General features: G+C 31.5%; 2 protein-coding genes across 4 annotated transcripts in view; both read right to left on the minus strand.

Annotated features, from left to right (window-relative positions):
- Window positions 1–3,452, minus strand: part of LOC138709377 (methyl farnesoate epoxidase-like) — a 43,222-nt gene extending 39,770 nt beyond the window's left edge. Inside the window, exon 1 of one of the 3 annotated variants that reach the window (XM_069840113.1) lies at window positions 3,174–3,452. The gene's annotated coding sequence lies outside the window, so the exon portion shown is untranslated. Of the gene's footprint in view, window positions 1–1,963; window positions 2,060–3,173 lie in introns of those variants that run through there. The other 2 variants (XM_069840115.1, XM_069840114.1) reach the window with 2 other exon arrangements.
- A 9,418-nt stretch (window positions 3,453–12,870) lies between these two features.
- The window catches only part of LOC138709376 (methyl farnesoate epoxidase-like), a 31,029-nt gene continuing 24,007 nt past the window's right edge, over window positions 12,871–19,892 (minus strand). The window contains exon 9 of the mRNA XM_069840112.1: window positions 12,871–17,154. Within this exon, the coding sequence (XP_069696213.1) occupies window positions 16,831–17,154 (324 nt within the window). The 3' untranslated portion in view covers window positions 12,871–16,830. The remainder of the gene's footprint in view (window positions 17,155–19,892) is intronic.

Consider the following 19,892-nt stretch of genomic DNA (forward strand, 5'->3'; position numbering starts at 1 on the left):
CCAGTGTACTTATTCACCCCTGCCGCCCTTCTTGCAGCGAAAGAGAGTAAGAATACAGACGTCCGGGTACACGAGTTATTACCATTGGTACGAAGTTCGTACCAAAACAATATATTTCAGTTGAGCGCAGGAGTATAGATGTCATCCGCGCCTCGCCTCGGTATGATTATCTGCTGTATCGTAGGGCAGAAAAAATGCATTGCCATGAATGGACGTCACATTGAGCATCTCCTATGAACAAGTGTTCAGATCTCAGAAAGTAGCTTATGTGTTGTAGGAACCCATGTATATTAGACATTATTTTCTTGTTTTGATGCATACTAGCACCTCCTAAAAATATTGGATACTTTTTCTAACACTCTGAATAACATTTTAAACTATTATTCCAAAATTTTACTAAATCTAGCTAGAAGTAATATCACTTTATTTTAAAGAATTTTAAACTTTTACTGTGGTTACAATGTATTTATTTATTTATTTATTTTATTTATTTATTTACTTATTCACTTATTCAATTATTTACTTATTTATTTACTTATTTGTTTGTTTGTTTCTTAGTTTATTTATTTATTTATAGATTTATTTATTTATTATTTTATTTATTCACTTATTCAATTATTTACTTATTTATTTATTTACTTATTTATTTGTTTGTTTGTTTATTTGTTTATTTATTTATTTATTTACTTATTCACTTATTTATTTATTTACTAATTTGTTTATATATATATATATTTTCTTATTTCTTTATTTACTTATTTATTTACTTACCTACTTATTTACTTACTTATTTATTTACTTACTTATTTACTTATTTCTTTACTTACTTATTTACTTATTTATTTATTTTTTTGTTTCTTTGTTTATTTATTTACTTATTTATTTATTTATATATTTATTTATTTCTTTATTTGTTTGTTTATTTATTTGCTTGTTTATTTATTTATTTGTTTACTTATTTGTCTGTTTACTTATTTATTTTTTATTTAATTATTTATTTATTTATTTATATAATGTATTTATTCATTTACTTACTTATTTACTTAATTATTTATTTATTTATTTGTTTCTTTGCTTATTTATTTATTAATTTTTTATTTATTTACTTTTTTATTTACTTATTTATTTACTTACTTATTTATTTACTTACTTACTTATTTACTTACTTATTTACTTACTTATTTATTTACTTACGTATTTACTTACTTACTTATTTACTTACTTATTTTCTTACTTATTTACTTTCTTACTTATTTACTTTCTTACTTATTTACTTTCTTACTTATTTACTTACTTATTTTCTTACTTACTTATCTACTTTCTTACTTATTTACTTTCTTACTTATTTACTTAATTACTTATTTATTACTTACTTATTTACTTACTTAGTTATTTATTTATTTATTTATTTATTTATTTATTTATTTATTTATTTATGTATTTATTTATTTATTTAAATTCCATTTCCGCTCGTAAGTTTGCATCAGAAGTAATGTCAATATTTGGGAGCACTTGTAGGTGTGTAGAGTTTCTTCATAGGTGAATCACAACAAAACCACGCGAAGACCACGTTTGACAGATTCTCTCGTAGAGTCCATTATGAGGACAGTTTCCAGAAAAACTGACATTAGAAGAATTATTTCTAGAGAACATCACAAAAATTTAGAATAATTACACACCCGTCAATATACGGGTATAAAAATTTTGAAAAGGTGTCAGGATATAGCGTACTTTGCATTTATTCATGGATGGATAGTGTCACTCACTATATAGTAGTATTTTTTATTGTTTGCGTTATAATGTGAAGTGATTTATATTGAGAATTATTTTCAAGTATGTCTGCAAAGAAATATTGACAAGATTGTTCAAATATATCCTAAATAAATGACCCTCATAGGGCTGTGTATAGCCTGGTATTAAAATACATTACTCTAGTAACTTATTCCCTGTACAACATACACACCTGACTCAAGGCTTCTCTTACGCTTACTCAAACCAGTGCGCTCGCGAAGTGCATTCTGATGCACAGCAAATCGTAATCTTGCCCGTGGCCTTGACATATGCAACTTAAGATTATGTTGAGTGTACTTTACGAAAATACTCATTTTTATCTGATAACTCTATCCTGTAACTGATAACTGATACAAAAGCAAAACCTATTATGCAATAATGTTGCACTGGTGAAACGAACGTTGAGAGTTCCGCCTGTATATATACAGGGTAATTCACGAGGATTTAGCGTCAATTACGGAGTTTATTTCCGAATACATTCTGAGTAAAAAACAAAAGCCACCTAAATGTTTGTCCTATTCTCAATATTTTCAGAATTACACTAATCTGAATTTGTTTTTAAAATACCATAATTCTTTAGTTTTAAGGATAAAAAATATTACAGATACAAATTTAACCATTCGGAGTATAATTTCTTTAATTAGCTGATTTTTTGAAGCTAAAAATGTGTTGTGAATTCCATAGTTGCTTCGTACAATTTTTTTTTTCCATTTTTAAATACAAAATTACGTTTTTCTTAAAATTAATCATAATTGTTACAAATCACGTCACTCTTGAAAATTCTTCAAAACTGCACATTATGATGCATAATTAAACTTTGAGGAATCAAGTTACTAAAGTTGTGTTTTTATTTTTTTGGGTTATTTTGCAACGCTGTATCAACATCTAGGTTATTTAGCGTCTGAATGAAATATAGGTAATAATGTCGATGAAATGAGTCCGGGGTCCAGCACCGAAAGTTACCCAGCATTTGCTCGCATTGGGTTGAGAGAAAACGCCGGAAAAAACCTCAACCAGGTAACGTGCTCCGACCTGGATTCGAACCCGGGCCACCTGGTTTCGCGGCCAGACGCGCTGACCGTTACTCCACAGGTGTGGACTCTGAAGTTGTGTATGATTTGTAACAATTTTTGTGATAAGTGGATAAGAATAATGTAATTTTTAGTTAAAAGTTGAAAAACAAAATCTCTACAAAGCAATTAACAACACATTTTTAGCTTCAGAACACTAGCTAAATAAAGAAATGATACCTGTGAATACTTCAATCTCTATTTGTTACACTTTCTACCCAAAGCTCTTATAAACATTTTAATATATATGGTTTGAAGAGTATGTTAGAATCAAAAAAATCATCGCAACTAAATACGAATATATATAATTACCTGTATGAATTTATATGTGGCGTCTATACTCTCCGGCTCTGTAGTGGATCTCAAATTCCCTTTAAAATGTAAAACCTCTTGATACATTAGCAATATAACTTTTCTGTTTGACGAACAAATGAATCATGTAAGTCAACTTACTCAACTGCGAACAAGTCAGACAGTAACAAGAAACTAACTTCAGCGTGTGCAACACTACTGTCTACTGGAACTGGTACTTAAGTAACTGTCCAGTCTGGCTAGCTCCTCCTTGCAGCTCAGCGAGATCACAGATCCTCTGCGTCTCTCCAACCGACCGGACTCTAACTCAAGGTCGAATTTCAGATGACAGTCCTGTGTGAATCTAGCGTTCTAAAGGCTACCACATACAGAAAGCTAATCTAAAGTAAACTAAGCTAATCTAAGCTACGCTAACCAATGCTATAACACGAAACGGTAGCCAAGCTAAGCTAAGTAAAGCAGTAAAGCAGATGTTTTAAGAAGGCTGGATTATATCCAATTATAATAGTTGAAGAGGGGACAATTTTATTGTTGCTGTCATGAAAGATGAAGAAAGAGAAAAAAAAAACAGATCTAGGAGACGATTTTGGATACCCGAAATTGGAAGACAGAGGAATATATGGTGAATTTCATCATTTTATTCAAGAATTGCATGGAAATTATGGAGAATTTACAGGTTACTTTTGGTTAAATCAAGAAAAGTTTCATGAACTTCTATTATTGAGGATGATAGGGCCTATTAAATTTAATTTAAAAAGTGGGGAGAATCTATAACACAAAAATAATAATTAGTAGTATGTTTCAGGTAAGAACATAACATTGTATTCGTTATATTTTCAATATTACGATACTGGATTTGACAATATAATTAATAGGTCTGTTCCTAAATAAAACAGTTACATATATTTCCTGCCACAATCTCACAATAAATATTTTAACAACGTTCATTATCTGTGGTTACACTGCTTCATCATTCTGGCTCACAATTATAACTGTAGGCTAAGTGAAAGAATCTGTTTTTATGGGGGGTGAAATTACAGTGAAATTTTGTCCTCGACTTGTTCTGGTGAAATGTATTTCTTCTGCTATCATTACAGTATTAAATATGTCAGGCTCCACGCGAATTTGCAAATCTTATGGCATTTTTTTTTTGTAAATTCCCACATAGATGAGAGAAAAAAAAGTCAACTGGTTTGCAGATTCCCACATAGATGAGAAAAAAAAAGCCAACTGGATCTGTATTTTCTGTGCGCTTTTTGTTACCTTCTCAACACTGCTCGATGCAATTCTGCTTTATTTGTGCTTAATGTTTGGATGGAGAATGGAGAATTATCAACTACTGCATTTTCCATATCCTGACCTCTAGATATAATTGCATCAACATTGTTTTCAGTAATAGCCTACTATCTTGGATCTTGGCAGGGTCGTGTTGCAAGGCCTCTTCACCTTGACTTTGAGTTATCTCAGTGTTTGTATACATAATATGTGCTGTAAGGAAACACACGTGTATCACATGATACCTGGAGGCCCTTATGGGGACTCAGTCATATGCACCATGGATTTTGCTAAAAAATATTATAGGGCCTACTGTATATACTGCGATTTATTTTTACTTTAGATAATAATTATATATATATATATATATATATATATATATATATATATATATATATATATATATACTCAATAATAGCACCATTAATAAAATTTAACCTTTGTTTTAATATTATAACCATTCTAGTTATAATAAATCAAGTAAAAATACATTTATATTTCTTATTATTGTTCAGGAATATAACACACTGTTAAGAAAATTATTTATTTCCACATGTATTACCTTTATTATTTTTACTGTTAAATATTACTATCTCATATTACATATTATGTAAGATATCTTTTTGTAGACATGTAAAGGAGTAGACACTTTTTGTTTTGAAATCTCCATTGTCTAATTTTTATTGCTCTTTGTCCTCTTTTGGTTTATTTTTGTTTTCGATTCCTTCCTTGAAACAATCCCTCAGTTTCCTCCACATATTTTTTACTTCTTTTCCTAAAACAGTATGTCTCTTTCATGTATCTGGTAATTGGGTACAGATTTAAAGGGAGAGACTGGTGAAATTCTCAACTTCGTTATTATTGCATATATTAATTCATTTTCCTCATATTTGTAGTGTTATGTGATGTAAATAAGGTAAGTTTCAACGCAATCGGTTTTGAAATAAGATTTAAAAAAATAATCACCTCCAAAAACTACAGAAATCATACCGTCTACAGAAAACCCATTATGAACGAACATGAGGAGATACAAGGATGTTTTTGTCCTCTAAATGTAGTGAGTACTCTCATTTTCCAACATGGATACGAACATTTTGAAATTATTCTCAGTTTTCCTGAACAGAAAGCAATTACATATTTTCATAATTAATATTTTCAAAAAAAAAAATTATTTAAAATAAAAAAAAAATCATATTACAAAATCTACTTTTATGTAACATAAAAATTATGTCCACGTTAGTAGATAGTGTATTGTAGAACTTTCATGCAACATTTTAAGCTTAAGGTTTTCTAGTTAAGGAAGATGTTGAGAAACTCAATCTTGAGAAAATGCAAATTAAAGTTTTAGTATATGAAATAAACATAAAATGTGAGTATCCAAAAATAATTTCCTATCTAACTTCACTAGAAGGCACCTGCTGAGTAACTGCAACCTTCCCTTGCTGTAATGCTTCTTCCTATCTTTTTGACTTGCCTTCGATACCAGCACAGCTTTTCAGATGATCGCTGTTGATATTGCTTTACTCTCTTGATTTCCTTTCCTCTTTCTACTTGTGATAACATTTCACCAGGAAACATTCCACCCTCAGGATGATGTGTCTGTATCCTAAGTTGAATTCTGTAACAGCTGATGCTACAGCCAAATCAATTTTTAATTTTGAAATAATATGTTTTTTAGACATAGGTTCCAAATCTTACTAAGTAAGCATTCGTTACAATTCTGCGTTTCGTCCTCAAGACACCTCTCGAGGAGAACATTTGAACCCAATCTTTGTTAAAGAGGAATAATCTTTTTTAAGTACTGGGATAGTGACTGGTGTATGAACATTCTTTTGATGGGAACCAGGCATATTTCCCAATGCTATGACATTGTTGAAGAAGCACCTATAGGGCACTTATTGTGGCTAGGTTTACTGTCTGTTGAGGAATAATGATGCAGTGTGGCAAAAATTGCTGTCTTCATGGCGTGGAGATCCTTTACGATATCTCTAATTGCATTACTGGAGTACATTGGCGGTTTTGTGATTACTGTAGCCGTAAGACCCCCAAGTTTCTTTCCTCATAATCAGCAATACGTACTCTACAGTATTGGAACATTTGGACAATAAAAATAACCGGGAAGAAAAGTGCGAAAAATTGGTATAATTGAAGTGTTTATCGTTGAAAAGAGGAACACCCCCTTTTCAATACCAACTCCAAACGCACGCTTTTAAAAATAGTGTTGAAAACAGGTGTTCCCATTGCTGTGGGACCATACAATTTTGGGAACATGTCATTTAGGTATTGAAATATTTTTAATACAAGAAAAATTATCTTACGTATTGACACATAGGTGGTTTCATAAAATCAACTACGAACAGTCCTTGGACCGATTTTATTTTTAATATATACTAATGACCTTTTAATGATAGACCTTAAAGAATATGAAGGTGATTTATATTCGTATGATTATGTTACTGTTTAACTTTTTAGTGGAAAAACTTGGACTGACGTTTATTATAATGTAAATTGCGGTTTAAAATTAATAAAAAAATTGGTTCGATTTAAATTCACTGTAATTAATAAAGATAAAACAATAGCTATCCAATTTTCTTTAAATAATAAAGCTAATAAACCAATTTAATCTATACCACAAATTAAAACGCGTAATTCTGATTGTTCCGATACAAATTGCAATTGTTCAGTTATTAATGAAGTTAATGAGGTTAAATACTTAGGCATAATTATTGATAATCATAAAACATGGAATAATCATATTCATTATATTTGTAATAAATTACTTAAAACATTATGTTACTTTGTTATTCTAAGAAATATTTTGTCACTTAACTGTTTACGTGTAATTCATTTAGCATTATTTCAATCTATATTTATGTATGGTATTATAGGTTGGTGTGGAACTTATAAATCCAACTTTTATCCGTTAATTTTACTACAGAAAAAGTATTAAACATTTGTTTAAAAAAGGAGAAAGATTACCCAACTGAATTTTTGTTTAAACATTTCAAAGTTTTCAACATTAAACAAATGTATTATTTTATTTTATTAAAATATTTTCATAGCAATTTTAATGACTTTGAAAGGTACGGATATACATAAATATAGAAGTAAAAGTATGAATTCTATGCGTTTGTCTGAACCAAAATGTAAAACCAATGCAGCTTCTTATCATAGCATGAGTAAAAGTCCCAGATTATTAAACAGATTTTATTTCAATAATATTTCAACCCGGAATCTTCTCCAAATTAATAAAAAAAATAATAAAAATTGTATTGGATTTATAGTTTGAGTTTAAACATATTAAACACTATTTAATCTGTATTCACGCTCAATTTTAATTTTATTTTTGTCTGTATTGGAATCCCCTCCTGAGCAAGAGTCTTACTCATTCAGGAGTGGGCTAGTTTATCTTTCATTGTATTTATTAATTTTTATTCATTTCAAACTTACTAGCAATAAAAATAAATAAAATAAAATAATAATAAATAAATTTGATTCTTCAGCTCAGAGGCACTCATTGTCAGCACCAGTTCTTTGTACATAAATTTCACTTAAAGGGAAATCATTACTAAAATTAAAATTATTAATTGTTAATTTTATATAAACTCCAAAAATCCTAAAACGGATGTTATGAAGTGTTAAATCTCTGTTTTTAGCATCTATAAATCCGATTCTTAGTTATAGTACATACAGGATTCATGACTTGTGCATTTTTGCGACACTATTACTCACAAAATAACTTATAATGAATATGTCTAACACTACACATGTCATTCTCGTATAACAAAGTGATTGAATCGCCGTTCTATTTAATATTATCTGATTTTAACTAAATAATTAGGTTATTTTATATATGGTATGATATTGGAAAAAAGTTCATACTGTAATAATTACTCAGTACATTTGTAAGAACCCAGGACATTCTTGGATAAGAACCGAGGGCTATAAACTGCTGTAACATTAACTGTGGGTGTCATTATAAGAATCATTGCATTGTTTACTTGTACGACTAATTAGGAAATCATGGATTGTCTTAAGGAAAATCTGCTATAATCGACAAGAGGATCAAGGTCATACAATGGACTGCATTTGTCACGCGTGCCCACCCAATGATGAACCATTTTCTCAACTAAAATCAGCTGGGACACCCGGGATTACCAGTGTTTCAGTTCACAGTTCAGTTCAGTGACTCTTGTGTGGTTTCTATGTTTATACATGACCTTGATCCGTCAGTTCGGATTGCACTGTGTATAGTTTACATCTGAGTGATCCTTGGCCTAGCGCGCACTATTGATTAAAATTGCATCGATAAGAAATCATGCAATTAAAAATTGCAAACATATTTTTATGACTGGCGAGTACTTGAGATTATTAATCGTACTTCAGAAAGAATTTTGTGCAAGCAGCATGCGTCAGCACTTTGATAGACCGTAATAGATAAAGGAAAGATTTGGAGTGCATCCAATTATAATCTCCAGATTCTTGAATGTACAGTTTTATAAGTTTTTCAATGTTTGAAGAAATACGATAGAAAATTTTCTAATTATTTATGAATGAGTAAAGAGAGGTTTGATAATTTGTTACTATTAGTCAGGCCTACTATAACTCATCAATGCACTAGACTCCTATTGGCCTTTTCCCCTGAAGAAAGTTAGCTATAACACTAAGATAAATAGGACAAATATATAAAATAAATAATGTGCTGTTTATTTACATATAATTGTAATGTAGATATAGCTGGAAATGTTAAAGAAAAGGGTAATAAAATACTAAATAATATAGGTATGTTTTATGTATAAAGTAATATTAAAAAAAGAATGTAAGCTTAAGTGAAATTTAAAAGAATATCGTATCTTATGAAATGACTTATTTAAGAAAAGAATAATTTATGAATCCTACAAAAATGTCAATAGTTATGTTCAGTCTATTACGAAACAAAGTCTGTATAGATCTGATCACGAATTAAAAATATTATATTCATGGTTACTATCTGTGCATATTTCTTAAACCGATAAAAAAATAGTACAAAGAAATTTTTAAACTGTTACAAATATATTCAATTACAAACAGCATTAAATTTACTTTCACTTATGTATTTACAAATGGCTTTTAAGGAACCCGCATGTTCATTGCAACGCTCACATAAGCTCGCCAGCGGTCCTTATCATGTGCAAGAAATTTACTTTCACTTGCAGTATTAAAACTAGAATCAGATAGATAGATAGATAGATAGATAGATAGATAGATAGATAGATAGATAGATAGATAGATAGATAGATAGATAGATAGATAGATAGATAGATAGATAGATAGATAGATAGATAGATAGATAGATAGATAGATAGATAGGTAGGTAGGTAGGTAGGTAGGTAGGTAGGTAGGTAGGTAGGTAGGTAGATATATAGATAGATAGATAGATAGATAGATAGATAGATAGATAGATAGATAGATAGATAGATAGATAGATAGATAGATAGATAGATAGATAGATAGATAGATAGATAGATAGATAGATAGATAGATAGATAGATAGATAGATAGATAGATAGATAGATAGATAGATAGATAGATAGATAGATAGGTAGGTAGGTAGGTAGGTAGGTAGGTAGGTAGGTAGGTAGGTAGGTAGATATATAGATAGATAGATAGATAGATAGATAGATAGATAGATAGATAGATAGATAGATAGATAGATAGATAGATAGATAGATAGATAGATAGATAGATAGATAGATAGATAGATAGATAGATAGATAGATAGATAGATAGATAGATAGATAGACAGACAGACAGACAGACAGACAGACAGACAGACAGACAGACAGACAGACAGACAGACAGACAGACAGACAGACAGACAGACAGACAGACAGACAGACAGACAGACAGACAGACAGACAGACAGACAGATAGCTACATAGATAGGTAGGTAGGTAGGTAGGTAGGTAGGTAGGTAGGCAGGCAGGCAGGTACTTAATTGCTTGGACATAAATACATTATGCATTAGCAACGTCAATATAAATAAAATCATATAAAATTGTTTGCCAAGTTAAAATATTCGTTAATGCTATACAAATTTTGTTCATATAATATTCTTTTAATTAACGATTTGAATGAATCGTAATTTAAATTTTTAGTTGAGTTATGTAAGCTATTATAAAACTTCAGAGACATATAATGAAAGCTGTTTTGTGCAGTCTTGTATCTGCATAAATCAAGTCTTATATCGTTACAACTTCTCGTATGGTGTTCGTGAAAATGCAAGTTCAAAGGGACATGATCAATATTCACTTTGGCATGTAACAAACACTGCAATACATATAGCGATGGAAGAGTGAGAATTTTACAGGATTGAAATAATGGTTTACAATGTTCTTTTGGTCCAACACCACAAATAATTCTCACTACTTTCTTCTGTAATTTAAAATTATTAAAAGATGAACTATGGTTCCCCCATAATAAAACACCATATTGAAGATGACTATGAATATATGAAAAACATACTGTTAATAGCACTGTTGTATCCACAGTTTTAGACAAACATCTTAACATAAATATTCCTTTAGATATCTTACCCGAAATCATATTGATATGGCTATCCCAGCCAGTGGCGTATACTGGTTAAAGGGTTTGGGCTACCGCTGACCCTATTATTACACAAAATATATCTAACAATTACTTTAATTTTAATTACTAAGGTAAAACTAATAATACAAAATTATTACATTATGTTATATTATAAACTTTTTCTTTTGTAATTTCCTTGGGCTACCGCCGGTAGCCCCGGTAGCCCACAAAATACGCCCCTGATCCCAGCTCAGACCACATTCAATATAAATACCCAAAAATTTGATGTTATTATGAAAAGCATCACTTTTTCTATCTAAGCTAAATTTAAGATCTGTCACTTTACTTTCATTAATACATAAATAATTAGATGAACACCATGACTTAATTAAGATATCATTCTCATCTAACAAATCTTGAGAGTCAGAATAACAATCAGCAGCTAGCTGAATAGCCACATCATCAGCAAATAGATAAGGTTTACAGAGTTACTATTGACAACACTAGGCAAATCATTAATATAAATAATAAACAATATAGGACCTAAAACAGATCTCTGAGGTACACCATACACTAAAGACTTGAACTGTGATACTGAACCATTATAAGCTACACACTGTAATCTATTATTTAAGTAAGAATTTATTTATAACATTCTTTGCCTCTGAACTAAAACCATAAAACATTAATTTATCTGCTAATATATAATGGGATATGGTGTCAAAAGCTCTTGTCATATCATAAAATTTACATAAAACAGATTTTTTCTTTTCAAGACCTTTCAAACATTCACTTACTAGTGAAAGAACAGCATCACAAGTATTACGATTTTTACGGAAACCAAATTGGGAAGTAGAAAATAAATTATTGGACTCAAAATAATTAATTATCTGATCATTGATAAGAGATTCAAATACCTTGGCCACTATAGGTACAATAGTCACTGGCCTATAATTTTCCATATCTGATTTTACATCTTTCTTAAATATGGGAATAACTTTAGAATACTTCAAGATTTTAGGAAAATAAGATATTCTAATACACTTATTAAATAAAATACTTAATGGTTCACAAATATAAGGCGAAGCTAACTTAAGTATTACAGAATTAATACCAAAAATGTCCAAGCTTCTATTATTACTTACAGATAAAAATTTTTTATGCACATCCTCAACTGAAAATTCTCTAAAATTAAATGAATTAAGGGAACCATTTATATTACTTAAATCTAAAAAAGTACTAAAATTATTTGCGCTGGGTTCAAGACCATTAACAATGTCACTAACCTTATTGATAAAAAAATCATTAAAAGACTCAGCAGATAAATTATTAATACATTTGTCATTTGAACTCGTTAGATTTTTTATTACAGACCATATTGCCTTAGATTTATTAGTTGCTTGTAAAATGAATTCAGAATTAAATTTTCTCTTAGCCAATTTGATTTCAGGAAATGTCATGTAATTTTAAAAATTGATGTTTCATCATACGTAAATTATCATTATACCAGGGTTTACTTACAACAACTTTGTTAGTACGAAATTTTAAAGGTAGAGAATTATCTAGTGCATTAATAATCAAATTGATAAAACCTGACAACATATCATCAATACTAGCTAAAGTATAAAGAGGAAGCCAATTAATTAGAGAGAATAAAAAAGTAAAATACAGCTTACCCCAGTTACTAATGAACCTGTAAGTAGTACCAGATACGTAATTACTCTTTTCATTATTAGTCTGATTAATCGTCGCTCTAAATACTATGAATATTGCAGGATTTACTAGGTGTATCTAATGTTAATAAGGTTTGCAAACTGCAAGAAATTATTTTTACAGAAACGTTAAAAAACAGTAATACATAAATATGTTTATTTTATTGTACATCAGTCATCAATATCAGATTGAATTAAGTTGAAGATTAAAACATATTTTGGGGAAACCTATGACAATAAAATATACCATACATCAAACCACCCTCACTTTATAAAATCAACAAATTTAGTTACCTCGTAGACATGAATAAACAGACCTACTCAAAAGAATAAAAGTACATATTACAATTAGCAACAGAGAATGGTTTTAACACAAAAATGATATAACATTTTATAACCAAACGCATTAGAACAAAAAGAAATAATAATAAGCCACATCAACCTGCAACCCACCGAATCTAAGAAAGGAAAACTTTGGACATCCATGACGTATATTGGTAAAATACAGTAAATAACCAATTATTAGCCTTTTTCAAAAAGAAAATATGAAAGTTAGATACAAGACAAATAACAGATTAAATAGAATTATTCCAAATAAATTAAGAGAAAGAAACGAATAGCCTATCTTGCAAAACAGCAAGTACAAACTTAATTTTACAAACTCCAATATGAAATATTTAGGGCAAACAAAAATAAATTGCAAACAAAATTCAAAGAACACAAATCAGATTTTGTAAACACCGGAATAAATCAAAATTCGCCACACATTTGATCGATACAGGCCATCAATTCAATAAGATAGGTGATATTTTACAGAGCTTAAAAACAGTTAACAACCCTCAATTATTACTGCCGAAGAATAATTCATTGCTACAAATCATAATCACAATACCCAATTATTGAGGTACGTATTAATTCGGCGTGTTTAATAAATATGTGGATATTGATGGAAAAGTATTCGATGGAAAATATTGAGACACATTGGAAGAGGAAGATTCCAGGTGGTGTTCAGTGTTTAAATTCATAAGCTTAACACCATTACATCAATAATTTCAGAATGAATAAGGAGTTTGTAAACTTCCTAAAAGCCGGAAGTAAAAACAATTCTCCTCGTCACTTCCTTGTCTTGGTCCTTCTTTTCTCTTAAGGATAGTTCACAATAAACCGAGAACGGAAACGACAGTGAGAATGGAAATATTGTTAAAATAAATATATTGAAATGTGACCATTCACATTTACCGAGAAGCTTACCGGAGCCCGAGAACGGGAAAGTGTGAATGCTCACATTTAAATGAATTTATTTTAACAATATTTCCGTTTTAGTTCTCGTTGTCGTTTCCGTTCCCGGTTTATTGTGAACCAGCCTTTACAAGGAAACCGTTGTAGGTCATGTTGCTTGAATTCAGTTATTTAATTATATATTTAAACTGAATTTAGTTTGTTAATAAACCTGGAGGATAGTCGTTCGCTTCTCTCTTTCCTCGTTTATGAAACAGGCCTATATTGACTAGAAAATCGAGGGGTAGAACTTCTACTTTTATCATCGTTTCTGTGAAGCAAGAACGATGCGATTATAACCACATCCATATGTATTACCCATGCACAGTGAAATTTCATTCAATAACCTGCTGTTGTCGTGAGTGTGATGAAGTTAATATAAGTGGCACTGAATAAGAAAAAAAGGAAGTATTGCACAATACTATATTAACGCATTTCTCCAATATCTGTGTCACTGGATATTCTTGACACCATGTCAGCTAGTAGACTTTGAGTTATAGGCTTACTGTCTTTCTTCAACATATTTATTCTTCTTCACATGTACTTTTGGACTTAGAGCCTAGACGTTGGCCTGCATACCCAAGATTCCCTAAAGTGACTTAGCACTTTCGCCTTAACTGTATCTTTCAACTGTGTTATGCAATTAGTAGAACAACACTACAATATCATTTCTCAAATAATATTTCAAATATTGCTCTGTTGTGATTGAAGTGGTCGCCCTTCGGTTTATTTATCCAGCGGACTTGAATTCATCAGTTCTCTGCAAAAGTGGACAATGTCATCTGTTACATTACACGTAGGTCCATATGGGTGTGTTTCTGTGTTGTATTCATCTCATACTGTCGCAGTGGTGATTTTAGATCAACTTTACCAAATGACCTGGAAGGTCCGCCACTTGTTTTCTGTTAAGTAAATTTTCACAAGAGTGGGAATTAAATGAACTTAAATCTTTGAATTAGGTCTGTATGATGATGATGATGATGATGATTAGGCTTATAATGGCGTACGGAATGTCCGGATGAAAAGTATTCAAATCAAAGACAATGACGGCATTCATAATATTTTTGCAATTGGGTGAAACGTTTATGCATTTGATTGGCTATTATTGTAATATTCAGATTTTTAAGGAATTGCTTCTTACTGATAAGTATTGTAAATAATATGATTGAGAGTGAAATAAATTTAATGTGATTTATGAACTTTATTATTTAACTAGCTTAAAGCACCCGTCGTTACCCGTGTTTTTCTTTCAGCTTCTGATTTTAATTAAACAGATTGTTAGACTTTTCGGAGATTTGGGCAAGTCAACTATAGCAAATGCCGGGTAATATTTTGGCGAATCCTCGGACCTCATCTCATCTCACTACATCTCGCCAAAAAAAAAAAGTAAAAAATTGCACAAAATTGTAAAAATTGTAGAAAATTACTAAATTGTAAAACTATAAAAATTTGTAAGAATTGTAATTGTAATATTGTAAAATGTTGACTTGTTCCACATCTTAAAGCTTCATTGCTCATGTAAGATCTATGGAATGAAATAAATGAATGAATGAATGAATGAATGAATGAATGAATGAATGAATGAATGAATGAATGAATGAATGAATGAATGAAACGAAAAATTGTCTTTACTAACCTTTAGTAGTCTTTAAAGATGAATCTTTACATAGCGCCATTTATATAAATTAATGACCTTCTTAGCCAAAACACCTCCCAAGGTTAACTCAATTTAAAACAGCTAAAGATCAGGCAACGAAAGAAAACAATTCCTCATATGCCTTTCGTTCAAATGTTTTTTTTTTAAATTAGCATTATCTTAAAGTTTAGAAAAACAAAAACTTACCCCCTGATCCCTATACGCTCGCTCGACGTTGACTCAATATATTCTACAATGATATCTGAAGCTGTGCTGGAATACATTTATTGTAATTTCATGTCCATGTGTGCTTTCACATGACCTTCACTGACACTGAACATAATTAAGAAATTTCCTTCTTCTCATTCTCTATCCCTTGGGATGTGATGGTGAGCTAAAATTTGACTTTATCGCCTGTAAATTCACTTCTGCAGTTACTTTGGTCGAATTTATTAACTATGACGATACCGTAGGAGAAGATTTCATTGCTAGCCGAGTTACCTTCGTTCAGTGTTGCTGTAGGAACCAATATGGACTTGAAAATCTAATATGGAAACCATTCATGATTGTGATATAGGATTATGTGAAGGGTTGTTTTTTATTTTGGATACATTATGATGCCTTTCATACAGAGGCCCTATATTAGCAAACGTATCGACAATGGGTTTTATAATTTCATTTCTGAAATAAATAATCATTAAAGGACAAATTAGTGACATACCGATGATAAAGATGACGATGACGATTAAGATTGTGGCATTCATCACTATAGTAGTGTTAGTGACAATGATAATGGACAATAATGAAAGTATGATAGGCACCGGCGTGGCTCAGTCGGTTAAGGCGGTTGTCTGCCGATCTGAAGTTGTGTTCGGGCGCGGATTCGATCCCCGGTTGGGCTGATTACCTTGTTGGGTTTTTCCGAGTTTTTCCCAACCGTAAGGTGAATGCCTGGTAATCTATGGCGAATCCTCGGCCTCAACTCGCCAAATACATCTCGCCATCACCAATCTTATCGACGCTAAATAACCTAGTAGTTGATACATCGTCGTTCAATAACCAAGTAAAAAATTTGATGATGTTGGGCATGTGGTATGACTACTCATCGAAGATACAAAAACAGACATATGCACTGGAGATGTGACGTCTAAGAAACAGACAGTTTGTAATTTGATGTAGAATATAATGCTCAGGCATGCGTAGTGATCTTAATTCTAAAGGGGGCCGGACTTATGGTGATGCCTGGGAGTGGCACCGTAGATGGTGGAGGGTCCCCCTCAGGTACGCTGATGGTAAACTGCTGAAGAAGAGTCGTGAAGCAGAGGAAAGTGGCACTCCGAGCCAACCCCTCTCCAACACACGTCCGTTTTCCCATGCCGAACGGGATCATCCAGTCGTCCCGCACGAATCTACCGTCCGCGTCCAAAAAGCGTTCTGGTCTGAAAGTTTCAGGATCACCCCAATGCTCCTTGTCTTGGAACAGGCTGTAGAGACTCAGAACAGCCGTCGTATCCTGTTGTAGTGTGATAAAGAAGATTAGAATGCACTATACTTTAGGGGAGAGTTGGGTAGTATCGTACCTCTGGTAATATCGGACAGTGCGTTTCTTTCATCTACCACCAGATTATAGTACCTGAATGACATGGTTACGTTTCTGTGATGTCGCATACAGATACGTAACCATGTCATTCAGGTACTACCATCTGGTGGTAGATGAAAGAAACGCACTTTCCGATATTACCCGATGTCCGATACTACCAAACTCTCCCCTATGTCATTTTCAGTAAAAATTAGTCAGTGTAAAACTTGTACAAAACAACATGGAATTGGTCTGAAGCTAATCGTGATATACACAACAGTTAAGGCACAGATTTAACGCTGCGTGGAAAATATTACCTTAAGTTGCAGCTTTCCCACAATATCAACGTTTATTAGTTGTCAATCAAATACCTTTCATTCGTCTGAAGACGTACCAGATCGGGGAAAAAACTTACATCAAAGCCGGATATCTAGCTATAGAATTGCAAGGGAAGAAGGAGTTGGGAGACATAAAAGGAAATTAATAATTGAAATGAACGAGACAAAGACTATGATGAAGGATAAGGGAAACAGGAAAAATAATGAAATGCTACCAATATGAATAATGAGAATATAGTACATCTTGATTACACAACTTTTAACACTATATCACTTCGGAATATGTAAGATAAGAACTTTCTTGTGTTAAATATTAACGTACCTTGTTAACATGTTTCGACCTATTTTCGGTCATCTTCGGAACTGGTCGTTGTTGGTCTTGGTGCCTCTTGTTTCCTGTGTGGGCGCGTTCGTAGTGTAGAGTCAAAGACACGTACACTCTTTGACTCTACACTACGAACGCACCTACACAGGAAACAAGAGGCTCCAAGATCAACAACGACCAGTTCCGAAGATGACCGAAAATAGGTCGAAACATGTTAACAAGGTACATTAATATTTAACACAAGAAAGTTCTTATCATACATATTTCGGAGAATATAGTGATTAATTCTAAAGTTGATAGCAACGTTTATGGAGATAAAAGCAAGTAGAAGAAATAATTGGAGTATAACAATGGAAATAAGAGTTTATATCATGGAATAAAACGAAAATAAAATATTCATTTTCCTATGTACACTTTTAACACTTAGTATATATCGCTGATTGTCGGCCTGGGTAGCAGAGTCGGTATAACGTTGGCCTGCTGTGATCGAGATTGCGGATTCGATCCCGGCCCAGATCGATGGCATTTAAGTGTGCTTAACTGATATAACCTCGGCTGTTGCGAGCGTCGTTAAATAAACCAAAATTTTAAATGCTTTATATCACTAATTAAATTTCCAACTTCTTTGTGTTAATATTTAGGATATTTACCTTGTCTGACTAGTTTCGAAGTTTTGTTCTTCATTGTTCAAAGACTAGTGAAGATCCTGCGCTATCATCTGGTTTCCTGTTGTGGTGGGTGTGTTCATGATTGTGTCGGAAAGAGTGTGTTTTGAAATTGAGTTGAGTGTTCAGTATGTGATGTGGGTATGTATTTGTATGTTTATAAATTTCATATTGTTTTAGGGTGTGAAGTTTCTGTTTTTTTTTAAGGCTCAATGTGGAGTATTTTTATGTCGTTTCTATGTTGCTGTAGCTGTGATTGGAGTGTATGATGTTATCTGCGTAGGTTGAATTGTTGTGTAGTTTGGTGAATGATGTGATATGTTCTTTGTAACGTGTTTTAAATTAGCTTTTTTTTTTAAATTTTTTTGGGTATGCCCCAACAAGTATAACTCATATGTAGGGGCTATACAAGAACACATACTTACGTTCTACAATGTAATTTAAAAAGTCATGAAACTACAGTCTGTGAAAAACAAACAATATCACAAGAATTTTTGAAAGAAAGAAAGCAAAATAAGAACAAATAGTAAAATAACATAAAGTTTTGGGCAGAAAGAAGAAAAAGTTTGAAACAATGCAATAAATAAATCAACTGAGAATTAAAATAAATAATTTTCCCAAAACCTTTTTTCAAACAATTCTTAAAACACCGGCAATTTGGTAAAATTCTATATTCTAAAGGAAGTTAGTTAAAAGTTGTTATTTAAAAATTCTTAATATTCCTTTCGTTCCATAAGTTACTGAGCTATGCTGAGAAAAACATATATTTTCTTTTGTCTTGTTAAATAAGTATGTATATCTTTATTAAACTGAAATATAATATTACTATGTATTAAATTGTTAATACTTTGTACATGAAAATAGCAGTGCCTAATTTGATAATTGATTCGATTGGTATAACGAAAGAAAATTGATATAGATATTTAAATGGAGTCAAATAATGAAAAGCCAATAAATTTCTTAAAGCTCTATTTTGAATAATCTTCCAGTCACTTAACGTAGATGTCATTGCAACGGTTGCACGACAGTTGGCATTGAATCAAGGATATATTTTGTACACAAAATCATATTGACATTCCGTGGTTTCATTTGTGTCAGTTAAGGCGCATTTTTTATTCATAGTGAAATTGAGGATAATGGTTGCGAAATCCTCCTCTGTTATGGGTCACGATTTGGCTTGTCTAAGTGGAAGGATCAGCAACATGCTATTGTAGTTTCATTCCATGAATGTGAAATACTTGAGATTAAAGTTATTATCTTAAGTTGAAATCCTAACAGTCATAATAACCTGTACCCATATTGTACAGGGACATCACTTTATTTTTACTTGCATTTTTATTGTAC

This window comes from Periplaneta americana, chromosome 11 (genome assembly GCF_040183065.1).
Source record: "Periplaneta americana isolate PAMFEO1 chromosome 11, P.americana_PAMFEO1_priV1, whole genome shotgun sequence".
NCBI classification, from domain to species: domain Eukaryota; kingdom Metazoa; phylum Arthropoda; class Insecta; order Blattodea; family Blattidae; genus Periplaneta; species Periplaneta americana.